This window comes from Aethalodelphis obliquidens, unplaced genomic scaffold (assembly GCF_003676395.1).
Source record: "Aethalodelphis obliquidens isolate GAN/ISIS:26980383/991018 unplaced genomic scaffold, ASM367639v1 scaffold32, whole genome shotgun sequence".
NCBI lineage: Eukaryota > Metazoa > Chordata > Mammalia > Artiodactyla > Delphinidae > Aethalodelphis > Aethalodelphis obliquidens.
This window is the reverse complement of record NW_020837976.1, coordinates 12,799,727-12,820,060: the sequence shown is the minus strand read 5'-3', so window position 1 is coordinate 12,820,060 and position 20,334 is coordinate 12,799,727. Positions and strand designations below refer to the sequence as shown.

The window sequence follows — 20,334 nt, the reverse complement described above, 5'->3', positions numbered from 1 at the left end:
CAACATAGCTACATACGACTATAAAATGCACACCAATGCCTTCTTTAAGGAAACTGTACAAGAACTCTTCACAGATGCTACCAAAATTTTTGTTGGATTTGGCTTATGTGAAATTTGAAAGATATGCAAAGAAATTTTACATATTTATATAAATAATAGGTACACACACATACACACACATATATACGCACACATACACTCCAGCATTTATTACTGCTGTATCTAAAAATTCGAATTTGCTTCTCATTTCATTTGTCAGCAAAAACTCCCCAAGTACATTACATAGGAAGCTCCTCATGGGCTCCTTCAACACTTTAGACCCATGACTGGCGATTTTCTCTATGACTCTTTTTCTTATCTCCTTCCTTCCTGTGTCTCTTTTTCTTTGATAACCAACCCCATGACGCTTATCCACAGGTACATACAGCCACTTTATGGGAAAGATACACAGTTTTGTCTTTGCCCCACAGCAGTTTCCAACTGATTTTCATTCATCCCAATATGGCCATTTCTGACGGAAGAGTATGTGTCAGGCCGTATGGAGAAACAGACCCACAAGTACAATATAAAGTGGTACTTGCTATTAACAGAAAAGGGATGGCTAATAACAGAAAACACTCTGGGTTGCATTTCCCTCCAGCAAATTAAAAATAACATATTAGAGAGCTCCAGAACGCACAGCAAGAACGGCACCAGAAAACTTGACTGCGTGGAGATTTGCAGTTGAGGAGCGTGCAACAGGGGCTGTTTCTGTCAGTAACTTTTAGAAGTCATTTCGAGAGGCCAACAACACATATCTGGGGTGTCATCATATTCTAAGTCAGCTTTTCTCTAGCTCGTACTGCAGGGCAAAGAACTGGCCGGTTAGCATCCATTATTGACCTCACAAATCACAGTATTGATATTAGAGGGCTGGGCGCAGAAAGGGTGGGTGAGGCAATGCCTAGGTTCTGGCCACCCTCACCATCTTGCTCGTGAGAAAATGGTGATGGGAGAAGAGGTGTCAGCAGATGGGAAGTCTGTCCGCTAGTCGATTCTAATCCAGTCTAGATGTGGAGAACGGAGAGTGTATTCACTGGGGGGTTGGATTCGGGCACATCGGAGAGTGACTAGTGCGGGCGTTGCAAATTCTGACGGCACCGCATGAAATCCTTCTACACGCGACCCACTGAGAAAGCCAGCAGAACGCCCTTCTGCTGCCCCAACACCACTGCACCAGCTCTATCTGATGACTATTTTGCACCTATCGTGTCTCGTGGGATTTCACATGAATACATTTCAGTAATAGTTTCTAGTAACACCATATCCGGTCAGAGCCAGAGGCAGAGAGGAAATCTCTTACCTGTTAGTTCACAAGAAGAAAATACTTTCTGTTCCCGAAGGAAGACTATTTCTTTGATAAATACTCTAACCTAAGAATGAATTACTTTACTAGTGACATGTTCTTTAACAAGCTCCTACTTTATCATTAAAGTCAAATCTTTTTTTTTTTTTTAAAACAAGTTTAGCTCAATACGCATTTCCTGCAGACCTACTTTATAGCAGGCAGGCAGGGTGCCACCGCAGACACATGACAAAGGATGAAACACAGTCCTGTCCTCAAGGGCTCTGGGTACCTTCGGGGAAGTAAGAGCTGGACCTTCCAACGCAGTGCGGCATGCATTATTCTGCAAGGGTGGGCACAGCGCTCCATGAACACTGTGGAGCCTGGGAGACCTGGGGAACCCTTGGTGGGGGGGGGTGACAACCGAGCTGGATTTTAAAGTGTGAATTAGATTTTACTGCAAATGAAAAGAAGGGCAAAGGGAGACTGAAAAAAAGCTGTGGGACGCAAAAGGGAAGGAGTCTTTAGGGAACAAAGAGTATTTTGTGGGACTGAGGCACAGGGGAGAGAGATGTGGAGGATGATGACACCAAGGAGATGCATTGCAGCCAGAACAGAAAGGACCTTATCAGCCACATCAAGGAGTGGATTTTATCCTGTAGGAAGGACAATGTGCAGCCTGGAAGGTTTTTAAGGAGAGGTGTTGCAGGACCCAATCTGCATATTAGGAGGAGACATGTGGTGGCTGACAGGGGGTGACAGAGAAGAGGCTGGGAGACCAGTTACAGAGCTTAAGCGAGACCATTCATAACGTGTCGTGGAGGCTCGATGCTCTTAGGTGGCCATCATTTTCCCCATATGTTCTTCAGTTATATCTGGGCTTTCCCCCTTTAATTACATATCAATACGGATACATATATTTTTTCCTATCCAAAATACATCATCTGTGGTCCACAGAATCCCATTCCACACGATAGGGAGTAAACGTTTATGTAAATACTTAAAAGGGTCTCTTACCTGAACAAAGCTGTTCCACTTTCGTGTAGTTTAGAGACACTATGTCATTAACCCAGGCAATGATGTCATGTCGGCTCATAGTCTCCTGGGTTATCGAGGTAGAATACACGTTGACTGCCATTCCCCAGCTAGAAAAAACAAACAAAGTTTATTTACCTACAAGGAAAAAAGTAACTCAGAAAGATGACAGACATCCATTCAAGCTCTGGATCCCTGACAGAACTCTAAGGCTTGTAAAAGTCCTGCTCTGGCTAAGCCCTTTCTCTTCCCTTTGTCTCTGTTCTACGTGTTTGCTATAATATGGTTAAATCTCATATATTGTTCGTGCAGGATCATTTTTTGTCTCCCTCAACTTGACTCAAATGTTCTTCAGGTTCTGAGATTCCTAATCTCTCATGTAATTTAGTGAGTCACTTAGAAGGTAAGTTGGGGAATTCCCTGGTGGTCCAGTGGTTAGGACTCCACGCTCTGACTGCCAAGGGCCTGGGTTCTATCCCTGGATGGGGAACTAAGATCCCATGAGCCATGCGGCCCAGGCAAAAAAAAAAAAAAAAAAAAAAAAGAAAGTGAATATTTTTTATCAGCTTTAGAGAAAAGGAAATTCACTTTAGAAACAGGTTACAAATACACTCCATTAGAAAACAAATCCTTGGGACTTCCCTGGTGGCACAGTGGTTAAGAATCCACCTGCCAATGCGGGGGACATGGGTTCTAGCCCTGGTCCGGGAAGATCCCACATGCCGCGGAGCAGCTAAGCCTGTGCGCCACAACTACTGAGCCCACATGCCACAACTACAGAAGCCCGCGTGCCTAGAGCCCATGCTCCGCAACAAGAGAAGCCACCACAATGAGAAGCCCGCGCACCGCAATGAAGAGTAGCCCCCACTCGCCGCAACTAGAGAAAGCCTGCGTGCAGCAACGAAGACCAAACACAGCCAAAAATAAATAAATAAATTTATTAAAAAAAAAAGAAGAAAAGTCCTCACCTGATAATCTCTATCAGTCTCTAAAAGCTTTGGATAAAGCCTTGAAAAAAAATATATACAAAAAGTATTTGGATAATCTGGAAGTCCTGCCTGACTGCACAAGTCTTCCTTTCAGCTATGATTGTTAATATACTCCTTCTGACCATTTCATGACACTTACTATTTCCCCCAACTTTTCGCAGGAGGAGCACACATTGGCCATAGAAAAGGTAACAGAAAAGGTTTGTTTTGCTTAAAATGCTTTGATAGCTAGAGTTTGGTGTAATTGGTCTCCTTTTCTTAATTAATAAACTTTATTTTTTAGAGCAGCTTTAGGTTCACTGCAAAATTGAGTGGAATGTACAGAGTTTTCCCACATACCCCCCTGTCCTCCACTGGTCCCCTCCAATCTCCCCAACCGGCTGGTACGTGTTAAAATTGGTGAACCTACAATGATACATTATCACCCAGGTTCCATAGTTTACATTAGGTTCACTCTTGGTGTTATACATTGTGCAGGCTGTGACGAATGTACAGTGCCGTGTATCCACCACTGTAGTACCATACAGAACAGCTTCAGTGCCCTAAAAATCCTCTGTGCTCTGCTGATTCATCCCTCCCTCCCACCATTCCTGGAAAACACTGATTTCTTTTAATGTCTCCATAGTTTTACCTTTTCCAGAATGTCACATAGTTGGAACCACAGACTGGCTTCCTTCAGTAATGCACATTTAAAGTGCCTCCATGCCTTTTCATGGCTTAAGAGCTCACTTCTTTTTAGAGCTGAATAATACTGCACTGTCTCAATGTACCACTCACCTACTGAAAGACATCTTGGTTGCCATCAAGTTTTGGCAATTATGAATAAAGCTGCTACAAATATACATGTGCAGGTTTTTATAAGTGTTCATTCATTTGGGTAAATACCAAACAGCATGACTAATGGGTTGCAATGGTAAGAGTATGTTCAATTTTATAAGAAATTACCAAACTGTCTTGCAAAGTTGCTGCACCGTTTTGCATTCCCAACAGCAATGAATGAAAGTTACTATAGACTAGTTTGCATTTTCTAGAATTTTCTATAAATAGAATCACATAGTATATACATTTGTATGGCTTCTTTCATAAAACCGTGAGATCCATGCTGCACTGTATATCAGTAGTTCACACCTTTTCATTGCTGAGTAGTGTTCCATTGTATGTATATATTGAGTTTGTTTATTCATTTACCTGTTGATGGACATTTGGGTTGTTTACAGTTTGGGGCTATTATAAATAAAGTCATTATGAACATTAAAAAAAGAAGAAAGTTCTGGGATTTCCCTGGTGGCGCAGTGGTTGAGAATCCGCCCGCCGGTGCACGGGACACAGGATCGATCCCTGGTCTGGGGGGGATCCCGCATGCCACGGAGCAACTAGGCCTGTGCGCCTGCGCTCTGAAGCCCGTGAGCCACGACTGCTGGGCCCGCGCACCTGGAGCCCGTGCTCTGCAGCAGGGGAGACCACCACGGTGGGAGGCCTGCGCACCAGCGGCGAAGGGTGGCCCCCACTCGTCGCTGCTGGAGGGGGCCCACGCGCAGTAGCGGGGACCCAACGCAGCCAAAAAATAAAATAAAATAAATAAATAAATAAAGGAAAGTTCCTATTGCTTCATATCCTCACCAAAATTTGGTATTGTCAGTATTTTGGACTTTGGCCATTCTAATAGGTGTACAGTGGTAACAAATTCTTTTTAATATTTAAATCTGGTTGAAATTTTGCAATTTTACTAATTTTGTACAATTATACCACACATAATTTTTTATAAAATGTGTGTGTATATATATATATATATACACTTCTATTTTGAAAGTTTTCTGATATATGCAAAAGGAGAGAGAACAGAATAACAAATCAGTTGTGTTCACTTCTTGGTTTCAACAATTATCTATACTTGGCCAATCTTGTTTCATTTATATTCCCATCAACACTCCCATCCTCCCACCCTCCATCTCCCAAGCCAGATTACTCTGAAGTAAATGCCAAGCATTATATGATCTCACCTCTAAGTATTTTTGTATGTGTCTCTAAAAGATAAGGACATTAAAAAGAAAACAAAACAACAGCATTATCATACCTAAAAATAAAATTTCTTAATACCATCAAATATGCATTATAATTGTTTCAATTTGTTTGAATCTGAATTCAAATAAAATTCATACATTGTGATTCTTTGATATGTACTTTCTTTTATCTATAGGTTTCTTCTCCATTTCTAATATTTCCCTTGCATTTAAAAAAACTGTTATTGAAGGAATGGGTTGTTTGTCTTGTAGAATTTCCACAATCTAGATTTTTCTCGCTGCATTCCATTGGTGCCTTTTAACATATTCTTCTCTCCCTTGTATTCCCAGAAACTGGTAATTTGACCTAGAAGCTTGCTCTGATTCAAGTTCTAATGGAGGAGAGGGGACAAGACTATTTCATGCAGTGTTTCAACTTCCATCAGGAGGCACATACTGTCTGATTGACTCCTTAAGTGATATAGTTAGCCACTGATGGTATCTGCCTAGGTCCAACAACTCTTTAGAGACTTCAAAGTGATATTCTATTATTCATTCTTTTTTCTTAAATTGAAGTATAGTTGATTTATAATGTTGTATACATCAAAGTGATTCAGTCATACATACATACATATATATCCCTATGTATTCTTTTCAGATTCTTTTCCATTATAGGTTATTTCAAGTTATTGAATATATTTCCCTGTGCTCTACAGTAGGTCCCTGTCGTTTATCTATTTTATACTTACTAGTGTGTACATGTTAATCCCAAACTCCTAATTTATCCCTCCCCCTGCCCCTTTTCCCTTTGGTAACCATGAGTTTGTTTTCCATGTCTGTGAGTATGTTTCTGTTTTGTAAATAAGTTCAGTTGCATTTTTTTTTTTTAGATTCCACATGTAAGTGACATCATGTGATATTTGTCTTTCTCTGTCAGACTTAACTCCACTTAGTGTGATAATCTCTAGCTCCATCCATGTTGCTGCAAATGGCATTATTTCATTTTTTATGGCTGAGTAATATTTCATTTTATACACACACACACACACACACACCCCCACACACACCCCCACACCTGTCGATGGACACTTAGGTTGCTTCCATGTCTTGGCTATTATAAGTAGTGCTGCTATGAACAATGGGGTCCATGGATCTTTTCGAATTAGAGTTTTCCTCTTTCCTGGATATATGCCCAGGAGTGTTATTGCTGGATCATATGGTAACTTTATTTTTAGTTTTTTAAGGAACCTCCATATTGTTCTCCATAGTGGCTGCACCAATTTACATTCCCACCAACAGTGTAGGAGGGTTCCCTTTTCCCTACACCCTGTCCAGCATTTATTATTTGTAGACTTCTTGTTGATGGCCATTCTGACCAGTGTGAGGTGGTACCTAATTGTAGTTTTGACTTGCATTTCTCTAATAATGAACAATGGTGAACATCTTTTCATGTGCCTATTGGCCATCTATATGTCTTCTTTGGAGAAATGTCTATTTAGATCTTCTGCTCATTTTGTATTGGGTTGTTTGTTTTTTGATATTGAGCTACATGAGCTGTTTGTATATTTAGGAAATTAAGCCCTTGTCAGTTGCATTGTTTGCAAATCTTTTCTCCCATTGTATTTTCGTTTTGTTTATGGTTTCCTTTGTTGTGCAAAAGCTTATAAGTTTGATTAGGTCCCATTTGTTTATTTTTGCTTTTACTTCTATTACCTTAGGAGACTGATCTAAGAAGGTATTGCTACGATTTATGTCAGAGAATGTTTTGCCTATATTCTCTTCTAAGAGCTTTATAGTGTCACATCTTATATTTAAGTCTTTAAGCCATCTTGGGTTTATTTATTTTTTATAAATTTATTTATTTATTTTTGGCTGCATTGGGTCTTTGTTGCTGTGTGTGGGCTTTTTCTAATTGTGGTGAGCGGGACCTACTCTTCGTTGTGGTGCACGGGCTTCTCATCGCAGTGGCTTCTCTTGTTGCAAAGTACAGGCTCTAGGTGCATGGGATTCAGTAGTTGTGGCACGTGGGCTCAGTAGTTGTGGCTCGCAGGCTCTAGAGCACAGGTTCAGTAGTGGTGGCGCACGGGCTTAGTTGCTCTGTGGCATGTGGGATCTTCCTGGACCAGGGCTTGAACCCGTGTCCCCTGCATTGGCAGGGAGATTCTTAACCACTGCGCCACCAGGAAAGTCTGAGTTTATTTTTGTGTATGGTGTAAGAGAGTGTTCTAACTTCACTGATTTACATGCGGCTGTTCAGCTTTCCTAACACCACTTGCTAAAGAGACTGTCTTTTCTCCATTTTATATTCTTGCCTCCTTTGTCGAACACTAGTTAACCGTAGGTATATGGGTTTATTTCTGGGCTCTCTATTCTGTTCCATTGATCCATATGTCTGTTTTTGTGCCAATACCACACTGTTTTGATTACTGTAGCTTTGTAGTATTGTCTGAAATCCATGAGGGTTATGCCTCCAACTTTGTTCTTTTTCCTCAGGATTGCTTTGGCAATTCTGGGTCTTTTGTGATTCCATATAAGTTTTAGGATTATTTGTTCTAGTTGTGTGAAAAATGTCATGGGTAATTTGATAGGGATGGCATTAAATCTGTAGATTGCTTTGGGTAGTATGGCCATTTTAATAATATTAATTCTTCCAATCCAAGAGCATGAGCTACCTTTCCATTTCTTTGAATGATCTTCAATTTCCTTTATCAATGTTTTATAGCTCTTAGCCTGTAAGTCTCTAACCTCCTTGGTCAGTTTTATTCCTAAGTCTTTTTATTTTTGATGCAATTTTAAAAGGGATTTCTTTTTCTTTCTCTTTCTGATACTTCATTATTAGTGTAAAAAAGCACAACAGATTTCTGTATATAAATCTTGTATCCTGATACCTTGCTGAATTTGTTTATCAGTTCTAATAGTTTTTGTGTGGAGTCTTTAGGGTTTTCTATAGAGAGTTTCATGTCATCTGCATATAATGACAATTGTATCACTTCCCTTCCAATTTGGACTTTTATTTCTTTTTCTTGTCCAACTGCTGTGGCTAGGCCTTCCAATACTATGTTGAATAGAAGTGGTGAGAGTGGGCACCTTGCCTTGTTCCAGAATTTAGTGGAAAGGTTTTCAGCTTTTCACTGTTGAGTGTCATGTTGGCTGTGGGTTTGTCATAAATAGCTTCTATTATGTTGAAATACGTTCCCTCTATACCCATTTAGGTGAGAGTTTTTATCATGAATGGATGTTGAATTTCATCAAATACTTTCCCTGCATCTATTGAAATGATCATGTGGTTTTTGTCTTTTCTTTTGTTGATGTGGTGTATCACACTAATTGATTTGCACATGTTGAACCATCCTCATGACCCTAGGATGAATCCAACTTGATCATGGTGTATGATCCTTTTCATGTGTTGTTGGATCCAGTTTGCTAATATATTGTTGAGGATTTCCTCATCTACATTCATCAAAGATATTGGCCTGTAATTTTCTTTTTTGGTAGTGTCTTTGTCTGGTTTTGGCATCAGGGTGATGGTGGTTTCATAGAATGACTTAGGGAGTGTTCCCTCTTCTTCAGTCTTTTGGAAGAATCTGTGAAGGATCAGTATAAGTTCTTTTTTGCATGTTTGGTAGAATTCCCCAGTGAAGACATCTGGTCCTGGACTTGTGTTTTCAGGGAGTTTTTTAAATTACAGATTCTATTTAACTTCTAGTGATCGGTCTGTGCAAATTATCTACTTCTTCTTGATTCAGTTTGGGTGAGCTGTATGTTTCTAGAAACTTGTCCATTTCTTCTAGGTTGCCCAATCTGGTGGCATATAATTGTTCATACTATTCTCTTATGATTTTTTGTATTTCTGCAGTATTGGTTGTTATTTCTCCTCTTTCATTTCTTATTTTGTTTATTTGAATCCTCTCTCTTTTCTTCTATTCATTCTTGATTTATTAGCTAGAATAATTCTACAAACAGAAATTTGCCCTTTGAGATACTGAGCATATAGGAAAGGCAAGATAGATGCCCGATTCTTTCCTTTTATTTACAGATTTTCAAAACAATGAGGTAAGTTCCTAATATTCTCCAAACACGACCAATGAGGTTTTTATTTTTTAAGTGTAATTATGAACTCATGGATTTAAACACATTTGATACGTTTCAATCCAATGCAGTTTATGCCTTTATTCAAACTGGTTTCTAGGTTCTTTTGAGAAAATCCTAGTAGTCTTTGCTAACTTCCCTGCTTTCTGGTATGACAAAATGCTTCAGGCTTGACTTGTACCTTTGCTGCCTTAGACCTAAAACCAGTCATTTCTCCAAGGATTCCTTATTCCTTTGGTCACAAATGGTATTTAGAGATAATATTTTTAAGCAGGACTATATAGGACAGAAAAATCTAGTCTTACGGGTTTTACACAAAAATCTATACATTTATGAAACAGTTGTGTTTGGAATTCTTATTAATCCTAAAGCAACAAAAATCTGCTTTTTACTTAAAGTGCTAAGTAAAGATTTTATTATTATTATTATTATTTTTTAATTGTTAACATGTTTTAATTTCTCGATTTTTCTACATATTGCTTTCCTACTTTTTTTTTTTAAACATCTTTATTGGGGCATAATTGCTTTACAATGGTGTGTTAGTTTCTGCTTTATAACAAAGTGAATCAGTTATACATATACACATGTTCCCATATCTCTTCCCTCTTGTGTCTCCCTCCCTCCCACCCTCCCTATCCCACCCCTCCAGGCGGTCACATATAGGTATAAAAATAAATATCCACCCATCCCCAGAAGCACCCTTGTCTCTAGATTCTCTTGCCCTGAAGATCTAAAAAAACTCATGTCACTGACATCCCAGATAATGTGACTACAGTAACTGCTTTTCCATAACATTATTAAAAGGTTTTTCATTTTTTGGTTAATAACTTCCACTGTTTTCTTTAGTCTATCACTTAGTAAACAAAACCATTTGCTTTTAGTTACTAGTCAATTTTTAAAATCAACTATGTATATTACATAAAACCTCAGAAAAAAATTCAAAATTTTAAGTGTTTTGGACAGTCTGGTATAATTTTCACATACTGGCATAACTTTTGGCAGTTCGCGTACTTTTCTAATGGCTTTGCCTATAGGCAGTAGTGAGAAGCTTTTGCTTTACCAGGCGATGTATTGATGGAGGAGGAGGTACCAAGGCCCAGAATTGTGCCAGATGGCATTAAGCCAAGTTGGGATGAAATTTTTGCTCTAGATGACTTAAAAACAAAACTAAACGCAAAGTGGGACAGACACAATCAGATCTGTGTTTTAGAAAGATAATCCATATATAAGTGAGTAAAGATGTTCTGTGGTTAAATAGAAAGAAAGGTACAACCAAAGGGCAGGTAGAAGAGTTATGATAGCTTTTAAAAAATCCATAAGAACAAGGAAGCAAGTCATTTGCTGCAGGTTCTGTCGATGAATCACACTCTTTTCTGCACCTTTATTGACAACGTTCACCAAAGGACAACAATCCTTTCATATCAAGACAGTCGGCTCACAACAGCAAGCAAAGCATTATCTGCCTTCAAGGAGCTCATTAAGATGACCAGGTAAACAGTGGAATAGCACCTGATTTTTGTTTTATGAATACTCCAGTTAATTAGTTACTAGACTCACCACTCTAACCTCTACCACATCCCCATCTCCATCTGACACAACTGCAATCCCTAGAAACCCTGCAGTAAAAACAACCATTGTTAAGGGACCTGTGGGAAAACTAGGATAGAGGACAGAGTAAGGGTGAACCAGTCAAGGTTAGGAACAGTTCCTTACATTTTCTAAAATAAAACATTAACAACACATTAAACAGATTTCCATACCTACTTCAAATTAACAGCAATGGACTCAACACAGTTAATTTCTATTTACCATCCATGCTGATTAGAATATTCTTATCATCGATCTTGCTCCGAATTTTACCAAGATACTTCTAAATTCATTTCACTTTGTGGTTATCTGTCACTCCCTTTATTAGTTCCCCATCCAAATGTGTGGCACCTTCAGGTTTTAGGAGGGTGAGCTGAGTCCTGATTCTCTCTCTGCGGAGAGGGAAGTGCTCTTCCCAACCTCTAGTAAGTGAGGGGGCAGCTAACGTGGAAAAAGAATTCTATTCCTGCTCTGCCCATCCACTTTTTTCTCCCCCTAATTCCTTCAGAAAAAAGAAAACTTTTTCTTTCTACAGGTGCAACTTCAATACCTTCAAGCCTAAATTATTCAAGTTGACTCAACAGTTTGTAGAAGAAAATTTATATTTTTCCAAATGTTAAACTCAGGGTTGGTGGAGTTTAACAGTCTTAGCTCTTCTGTAGATATCCACTAGAATCTGAAGATTTCCTTATAATTTCCTGGATGTCAACCTATATTACAATATAAAGGTGAAAGTACTGGTCCCTGCTTATTCTTCAGAAGTGTTGTGTGGATAACAAAAGGAAGTTTTCTATCATTTTAGAGTTAAAGTGATTCCATGCTTCCGTTTTGATTCTTGAAAAAATCCCATGAGGGGAGCCGGTCAGGAACTGTATTCTTCCCTGACAAATGTGGATTCCTAGTCCTTTTGAAGGTATGAATTAAAACACTTTGAAATATTAATTTTTTTAAAATGTACTGAGTAATTTCCAGAGACTCAGGCAAGCAAAGTAAGTGGCTACGAAAGGTAAGGTAATACCGAATCCTACAGAATAAGGAGCCAATGCACTGTGCATGGTTTATTCTGTTTGGATCTTCAGCGTTATATCTTCCACAGAAATAACTGTTTATTCTTCGATGACCTGACATCTGTTCTTTAGAACAAGCATTTCTCTCATTGTCATCCTTGTAAAAAAGGAAGTCAAAGCACTGTCCTCTTATTTGTGGCTTTCAGTCGGAACTTTAACCAGATCACTATGTGTTTAAAACCTGGTAAGTACAAAAGCACTGAGAGCAGTAGGTAAGGGACAATTTTCTGGCATGTCAGTCTCTGGGTCACATATTTTGAAAATGGCATTGAAATTTTATTTTAAAATGAATTTGCACAGCAGAAATTAACACAACATTGTAAATCAACTATACTTCAATAAAATAAATTTTACAAAATGAATTTGCATCCATTGCTTCTTCTTGAAAGTAAACCAATAATCACCATGTAGTTTACACAATTTCTGTGAATGTCCAAATACCTTTCTGGGAAGCTGGCACTCTCTCTCTTCTGGGAAGCTGGCACTCTCTCTCTCTCTCTCTCTCTCTCTCTCTCTCTCTCTCTATATATATATATATATATATATATATATATGTGTATATATATATGTATATATATATATTTTATTTTTACAAGTGAGAGAAACAAAAACCCAGAAAAATGAAAATCCCTTCATACCTCAAGCAGGTGAAGTCGTATTTCTGGCTTGTCTGTGGATAGTGACCACTGACACATGTGACTTCAGAAAAAGGCCAGCCTCAGGCTGAGGGCCAGTGTGTTGATTTTGCCCCATTTCAATCTTGTATTCAGCACTTGGGGGTGCGGGCAGGAAACGTACGGCAAGTTTATGCCTTGCAGCAGTCGCTCAGCCATAGAAATGAGAAATTACATTTCTGCTACTGAAACAAAAGGAATTTTATGGACTGAGACTTGAGTTCGCCTACTGAACAAAGCCTGGATAAAGACTTGGCAAGCCCCGAACCGTGGAAACCAAAACATGGATTCTACCACCTTACTAGTCATGGGCCCCTAAACCAGTTACAAAATAGTCCACAGTTGTGTCCAAGAACAAACTGGGCAAGGTTTATTCATTATTCCAGAGGAGTGTCTCTTCAAAATGTAGCAAACACGTAAAATGTCATAGCTAGCATTATATGTGCCCTTCAACCGGAATTATTTCTTATGTAATTCATTTCATCTCTCCGCCCCACCCTTACCAATAGACCACAGCCACACTGTGTACATTTAAGGGGAAACATGACTGATCACTCCATTTGGAGGAAAACGCAGTGTTTTTTCAGCAGGGCTCACAATAAACCAGGTGTCTCAGGACCCTGGCTCTGATGCTGTTTTGGGTGCGTGGCTGTAAGGAGAGGGGCTTGAGAAATTAATTTTGGGACTGAGGCATATGGAACCTATTTTGATTTTGATTTTTTTTTCACAACTATCGTCTGAGTTTGCCAGAATTCCCAAGTTTAGACACGACCATCTGCAGAAGAACTGCCTTCCGTAAGTGGTTGACTTCTGTCTGCTGCTCTGTAAGTAGGCTCTGTTTGGCTTTGATTTACCCCAAACGCATTTTGAAGCTGAACCTTTAAAAGCCAACCCCCCCCGCTCCCCCACCCCACCCCACACACCCTGACTTAAGTTACTTTCTTTATTTCATTCCCTAAAGGAGTCTATACACAACTGGAAATTTCATGTTCAATATAAAATGTTCTGTAAATTCACCGCCCCCCCCATGGCAATATACTCTGTTCACACAATTTTGCGCTGACAACTGACAACTATACTCATGTCTGTGACCATCTTTCTTCTCTCTCTCTCATAACAATCTGTATTTTCACTGGGGGAAGTAATCCACCTCCACCAGCCTAAGACCGACACATGCAATCTACCCTCTACCCAGTTACAAAACAAAGAACAGACTGGAAAAGAAGTATGAAGAATAATGGCATTTTTCTTTCACCTGGGAAACACATCTTTGAGCTTGGGCACATAAGGATTTCTGAAGTCCATTAATCATCTATAATCTGAGTGGTTTCTTAAGTAACGTCTAAAGGTATCAATGCTTCGTAGGAAGCCATGTCCTGCTGACCAAAACGGCTCTGAAGTCTCCATATATGTCAGGGTGGAGAAGTACCTGTGAGTCACAAGAACACTTTCTTTACCAATCACTGGACTTACACTTGGTGTCAAGGCCTCACCTTTAATTCCCTTCCCACAGGGCTGTTCTTTGGTTCATATTTTTTAACATTGTCAAGGTTGGCCTGTTCCTACATACTAGGTAAAGGGAGGTGCATTATTTCAAACACACTCGTAAATGTGGCTTTTTACTCAGAAAGAAATTTGGGGGGGGGGGTCATCCTAACAGAAATAGCCATTTTGCAAACACTTCTATGGACCCACAAGTATTATGATAAGAGTTTAAAAAGAGATCAAGACAATCACTGATCTAAAAATGAATTATTTCCTTCTCTTACAAGTGGCATCTTTCTAAAGTAACCTGTAAATATACACTGAAGAAAAGAAGTGTATATTTATACCCACTGATTAAACATGGAGACAAAGGAAGGAACTCCAAAAGTTGTTCATCAACCTGAGGGGGGATGAAGAGATTGGGTCGCAATGGCAGACATTCACTTAAATGTGAGTTTTCCTCTGCAAAGCTTTGTAACAACAGAAATAGATTCTGCCTGAGTGTCTGCTTCCTGGCTCCCTCCTCACAAAAGGCTGATGTGAAATCCCTGTGGCTGTCCCTGATAAGGAACTGGGCATCCGTTGGGAGTAACTGGTAAGTGTCCCCTGAACCAGAAACTTCTCCACCTTTCAGCTGTGCATAATTCATTCTCCAGATTCAATACCGTGAGGAGGAGGATTTAAACATCTCACCAAAGAAAGAGCATCTCCAGATAATTCTCGATTCATCATTTGCTCTTTATTTGCGACCCAAAATATGGGGGCAGGGGGACAGTATTTGGTTGGGGAGGGAGATCAGGATGGAGGGAAGCTGGAGTCACAGAGGGTCTCTGAAAGACAAACACTGACAAGATGAAATCTCCCTGGAGAGACATTCTGGAAACTGTACTGAGTTTCATTGAAAATTGGGTATTAAGGCTTCCACTTAACTTGTGGAATAATGGATGGCTGCATGGACTCTAGGGCTGGGAGGGGAATTTCAGGGGTCATTTATTGTCTTCAGGTAATAATAACACACTTAAGCCACCGTGGGCAGACGTGCATCTGTTTTATTTTTACAGGGCTCTACGACTGTCTTATGGGACGAGACAGACAACGCAAAACGGACTCTTCCAGGCACCAACCCTCCCCAGAGAGCTCAGCGGGGGCAGAGGCCTGGGTGCAGTACTAACTTTAGACAAGGACAGCAGAGAAGCGTCAAGATACACTCACAATTATAAAATGCATATATTTTATTAAAACACAGGATGTGAAATATACTGATTTTTCCTCGAAATTAGGCTATTCACCATTTAGAGCTAGTGAAGAAAACCAGTGTAAAAGAACTTTAATACTAAGCTGCTTAGAGAAACATTGCATAAAATATGAGTTTTATCAGAGGGCACATTAGCCTGCTCTTTTTTCCAGGCTCTTCCAAGCGGCCTACCATTGCGACTATTAACGTGCCCTTCGTTATCATCCACCGCTTGATGATAATGCTTTTAATTGTGGCGCAAAGCTCCATGTCGTCTCACAATCAGAGGTCCTACCTCCAGCTAATCATTGCCATCTCCCAGAGAGAATGAACAGAAAATAATACCCTTTTGCAGGGTGTCCATCCCATCTACCATTAACTGTTCCTTTTAAAAACAGAGATCAAGCTCCTTCCTGCCATATCACCAAGTATTCCAAGGACTATTTTTTAAAAACAGAATATGATTACAACAGATTCTCCAACCGCCTGCAAAAGGAGACTCTCTAACTAGCCTTGAAAATCAACCTCCACTTAACAGCCTTGTGGTTATCTGCGTGAACCCCACCAGGTACTATTCAGTAGGTGGCTCCTTAGCTTGGCTACCCCCCAATATTGTAAGGAGATGAAACAGAAATGCAATTTTCAAGATAGCATACACATATAAGTATAACGGAGTCACTTTGCTGTACACCTGAAACTAACACAACATTGTAGATCAACTAGACTTCAATAAATTACAAAACAAAAAAACACTCCTGCATGGCTCCACCCCCTAAGGTCCAGAGAGTGGTTGTTTAGCTTGTCTGAGATTTTGAGGTCATGCTGAATGATGAAAGACATAGACGATTTGCGTTCATTTATTCAATGTGTTAAAATTGCATGCTAAGTAAAATATTAATTGATTTGTTAAAAAAAAAAACCCAGCATATAAAGGGTTTGGGTTTTTAAATTCAGAATTAACAGTCAATTGCTACGGCCCTGAAATGACTTGGAAACTTGGCTCTTATCCAAGGAGTGAAGAAATTTGGGAATTCTAAAAGTTTTTTGTGGCATTCATAACATTCACGGACATGAATGAAATTCAACTGCGTATAACGGAAGCAAAAAGTTTAAAGCCATAAGCACACATACACACACACACACACACACACGCCATATGGTCAGAAATGCAACTGATTATAACTGATTACATTTGCCTAAATGTCCATCTGTTTCAAACAGTGAGTGGCTTGGTCCATGCTCTGAAAATAACTTCAATGACCCAGAGCTCATTCCCATGCCACAGGCTTGGCTGGCCTCCTCAGGGCACCAACTTTTGCCCAGTCCCCCCGCCCCTCCTCAACTTGGCTCCGGGTACATCCACTCGATCTGGACCATATGCCTTCTGTTTAACTTTCCTAGCCCTACTTGGCCCTGTTCCTTCTCACCCTGACCTTAGCTCTCTCCCATGATCCTAAGTCATTTCCAGTCCCAAGCCTCCCCCACCCCGCATGACCTCGGGTCAACCCTTCAGGGCATGGGTGCTGCTGCCACCATGGTGGGCGGTCATGCTCAGTTGCTAATGCCCCCTGCATAAAACCAGGTGCGTAAGACGTAGCAGAAGAGTATGTGATGACTGCATGAACACACCACCAATACCAGGCAAAGCCGGGTGGGGGGCAAATTTTGTTAGAAGTGCCCCCCACCTCCGGTTCTGAACTATTTTGTGCTCTTGGTGGTGCTGATTCCTCCTCAGGTACTTCTCATCCTCAGCTGTGTGACTTCCTGAAAACTTCGCGTAATAAAAAACAAATGAGGGATGACAGCTTCAACGTTGATCCTTAGGGATAATTGGGGCTCAAGGTCTTACGCGAAGGAAGGGGTCATTCCCAGCACTTGGCACCATGGGTTACATCTCATGCTTCAGGTTCAGCTCAAATGTCACCTTCTCAGCAAGCCCTCCCTGACCACACTCTAAAGTGGCCTCCTCCAGGTACTCCTCCACCACCTGTTCTTTCCTCCGTGATACTAACACAAGCTGTGATTATCCCGTTAGTTTACTGTCTGTCCGCTACCTCTTGCCCTAATGAAGTTAGCTCTATGAAGGCAGGTTCTTTATAGAATACATTTTGTTACCGTGTGTCTCCTATGTCTAGAGCAGTGCCTGGCACATAGTGGGTGCACAGTAAATAAAACCCGAATGGATGCATGTGAGGGAGAATTTCGTGGGGAGGAGAAAGTTACAGGGTTCCTGAAATCATGCCATGTAAGCCAACTGTCAATACACGTCTCTAGTGCTGTGTGAGATGGTCAGGTGAGGATAAATTAGGGTTGAGTGAACTAAAGGACTCTGGTGTCTGCTGTCTAAAAGAAAGAAGGGAGTAGAGAAACATGCCATTCTTCATGTCTCCAACACCAGGATGAAAAGCGCGCTCACTATTTGTACACATTTCAGCTTCATGAGACCGCTGATCTGGCTTCTAACCCCAGAGCTACCACCAACCAGCTAGGCGAACTTGGGCACATGTGCCTAACCTCTTTGGATCTCCTTTCCTTCCCAGGAGTACGTCGTTAACACTCATCTTCTCATTTAGTCTTCACGACAATGCTATGTGACTACTGCATTTATGCCATGATGGAGGAGAAGGTACACAGACTCGGGGAGGGTTAGGCACTCGCCCAGTCACAGTTATTAAATGCAAGAGCTGGGATCTGGACCCAGGGCTGATTCCAGGAATCCTGCCCTCAACCAAGTCCCTTTCTGCTCTCGGGTTTTATGATGTCACGAGAGTAAGTGAGAAGAAGACAGACCTCCAAGTGTGAATACCACTGTGGCCTTGAATAAAAACCATTCTTCCTTTTTTAGTCCTCATTGTACATTTTCCCTTTAACCAAGATGACCTTTTAACATAAGTTTTCCTGAAGAAGAGCCTGAAATGGAGAGATTTGGGTAACTAGTTTTACTCAGTTTAATGCTGGGAATGAGTTTTGGCTCAAAAACCTGCCAGCTGTAACATATAAGCCATGCTAATATTTTAGGAATCACCACATTTTGCATTTCTAGTTACTACGTATCTTGGACTCAAGTCTCTCAATTTTCTTTCTGTGGTAGCTTAGTCAAAATGGACAGAGACCACGTACACTATTACTGCTTATAATTTTTTTCAACTAATAAAAGGCTTCAGATTGATGCCTTGACTATGTGTTTAAAAAAACCAATTTCTTAAAAAACAAATACCAAACACAGATCTCTGGGTATCTCACTCTCAGAGACTGGTGCCTATCCAAAGGTCTGTATTTACACTGTGGCAAAATTCATTTTTAAATTTACGAGAACATTCTGAAACGGAAATGGAAACTGAAGTACCAATAAAATTAAGCCCAAAAGAAAAAGGGAAGTACAGGCCAGTGTTAAAATATGTCCCAGTGAATTTAACTCTAAAATGGATGATATACACCCACATACCCCCAGCCCTGTCCATGCCACCCACTCTTCTTAATTCTTTCCTTACACTTCTTAAATACCACCTTTAGTTGACAAGGTACTGATTGGCTTTGGACCTCAAACCCACTCCCCAACCCCAGAGGACATCCTGTGAATTACATCCAAGATGGCTGCAAGTCATGAGCACAGGAAATGGAAATTTCTGTCTAAGATTAGTCACGTTCAGCCAAACTGGTGTAGCAGTGAGGAAATACCATCAAAACTTGGAGCACTATTTCATCACCAGTTCCCCAGGCCATCATTCCCCAAACTTCCTTTCCCAGGTGAAATGATTCATTTAGGCCAGAGAATAAACTCCCCGCTATCTGCCTACAATTCCACCCCAGAGTCAGTGTTCATCCTTCTTTCCCCTTCCCTAGTTTCCTGCTACTCTTGTCTGGGCAACCAAACACCAATCCTATCTGCCTTGTATTGGAGTAGAAAAGTTTTGTTTGTTTGTCTGTTTTAAGCCAATAAACTCATTTACTATTTATTTATGGGAACGAAGAAAGGGCTGATAGACTTGCATCAAAATACCCAACAGCCCCTGACAAAAATCAGTTCACACACACACACACACACACACACACACACTCACTCACTCTTAACCTGCAGTACCTCTCCACTCTCCTATCTGCTGCCTTTTCACAGGTCAAAAGTTAAAACATTTCCAGCCATCAGTGTAAGAACACTATGATTCTCAAAAGGAAGTGCAGGTACTGAGCATGTGAGGAAAAAGTGGATAAGAACTGTGCCATGTTCAAACTGAATCAGGTACAGAAATACCAGAGGGGCAGATACACAGTCAGACCCTTGGGTCTAGGAAAGAGTTGGATGTATAGCAGTTACTTGAATTGAAGCCTCCTGTTTTGATTCTGCAGTTCTACGGTATGAGGCCCCCCAGGAGCAAAGGACAAAATTTAATATACTGTTGTAGTTTAACAAACGTGGGGGATTGTGGTCCCTGCTGAATTTGGAATGTTTTGTTAAACGTGGGATAAAGACAGAAAAATAACAGTTGATTGATGAGCACTCAGAAATTATTAAGGGAAAGGAAATTACTAATGAGAAGACTTTATGAACAACTTGACTAAATAGAGGTGTTACTAGAGACAGGAAAGTCTAAAGGCATTCGGGGAGTAAATGACGTGAGTTCCAGAGTGAATGTGTATGCTAAAAACTGACCAGTATTTGAGTCAATTTGAATGGATGAAATTTGGCAAAGTGCCTCCCCATCCTGCCCCCATGCCTAGTTTCTAGGTTCCTAAGATTAATTTAACTTAGAGACTTTAAAACATATTTTAAAAATGAATTTGAATTCAGCAACTGAGTATAATTGTAACTTTTTTTTTTTTTGCAGTACGCGGGCCTCTCACTGTTGTGGCCT

The 20,334-nt window shown here is 40.3% G+C and overlaps 1 protein-coding gene across 2 annotated transcripts in view; it reads right to left on the bottom strand.

Annotated features, from left to right (window-relative positions):
- The window catches only part of MAPRE2 (microtubule associated protein RP/EB family member 2), a 162,034-nt gene that overhangs the window by 68,891 nt on the left and 72,809 nt on the right, over positions 1-20,334 (bottom strand). For both annotated transcript variants that reach the window (XM_027127728.1, XM_027127727.1), the window contains one exon: positions 2,342-2,469. In XM_027127728.1, the coding sequence (XP_026983529.1) occupies positions 2,342-2,469 (128 nt within the window). The remainder of the gene's footprint in view (positions 1-2,341; positions 2,470-20,334) is intronic.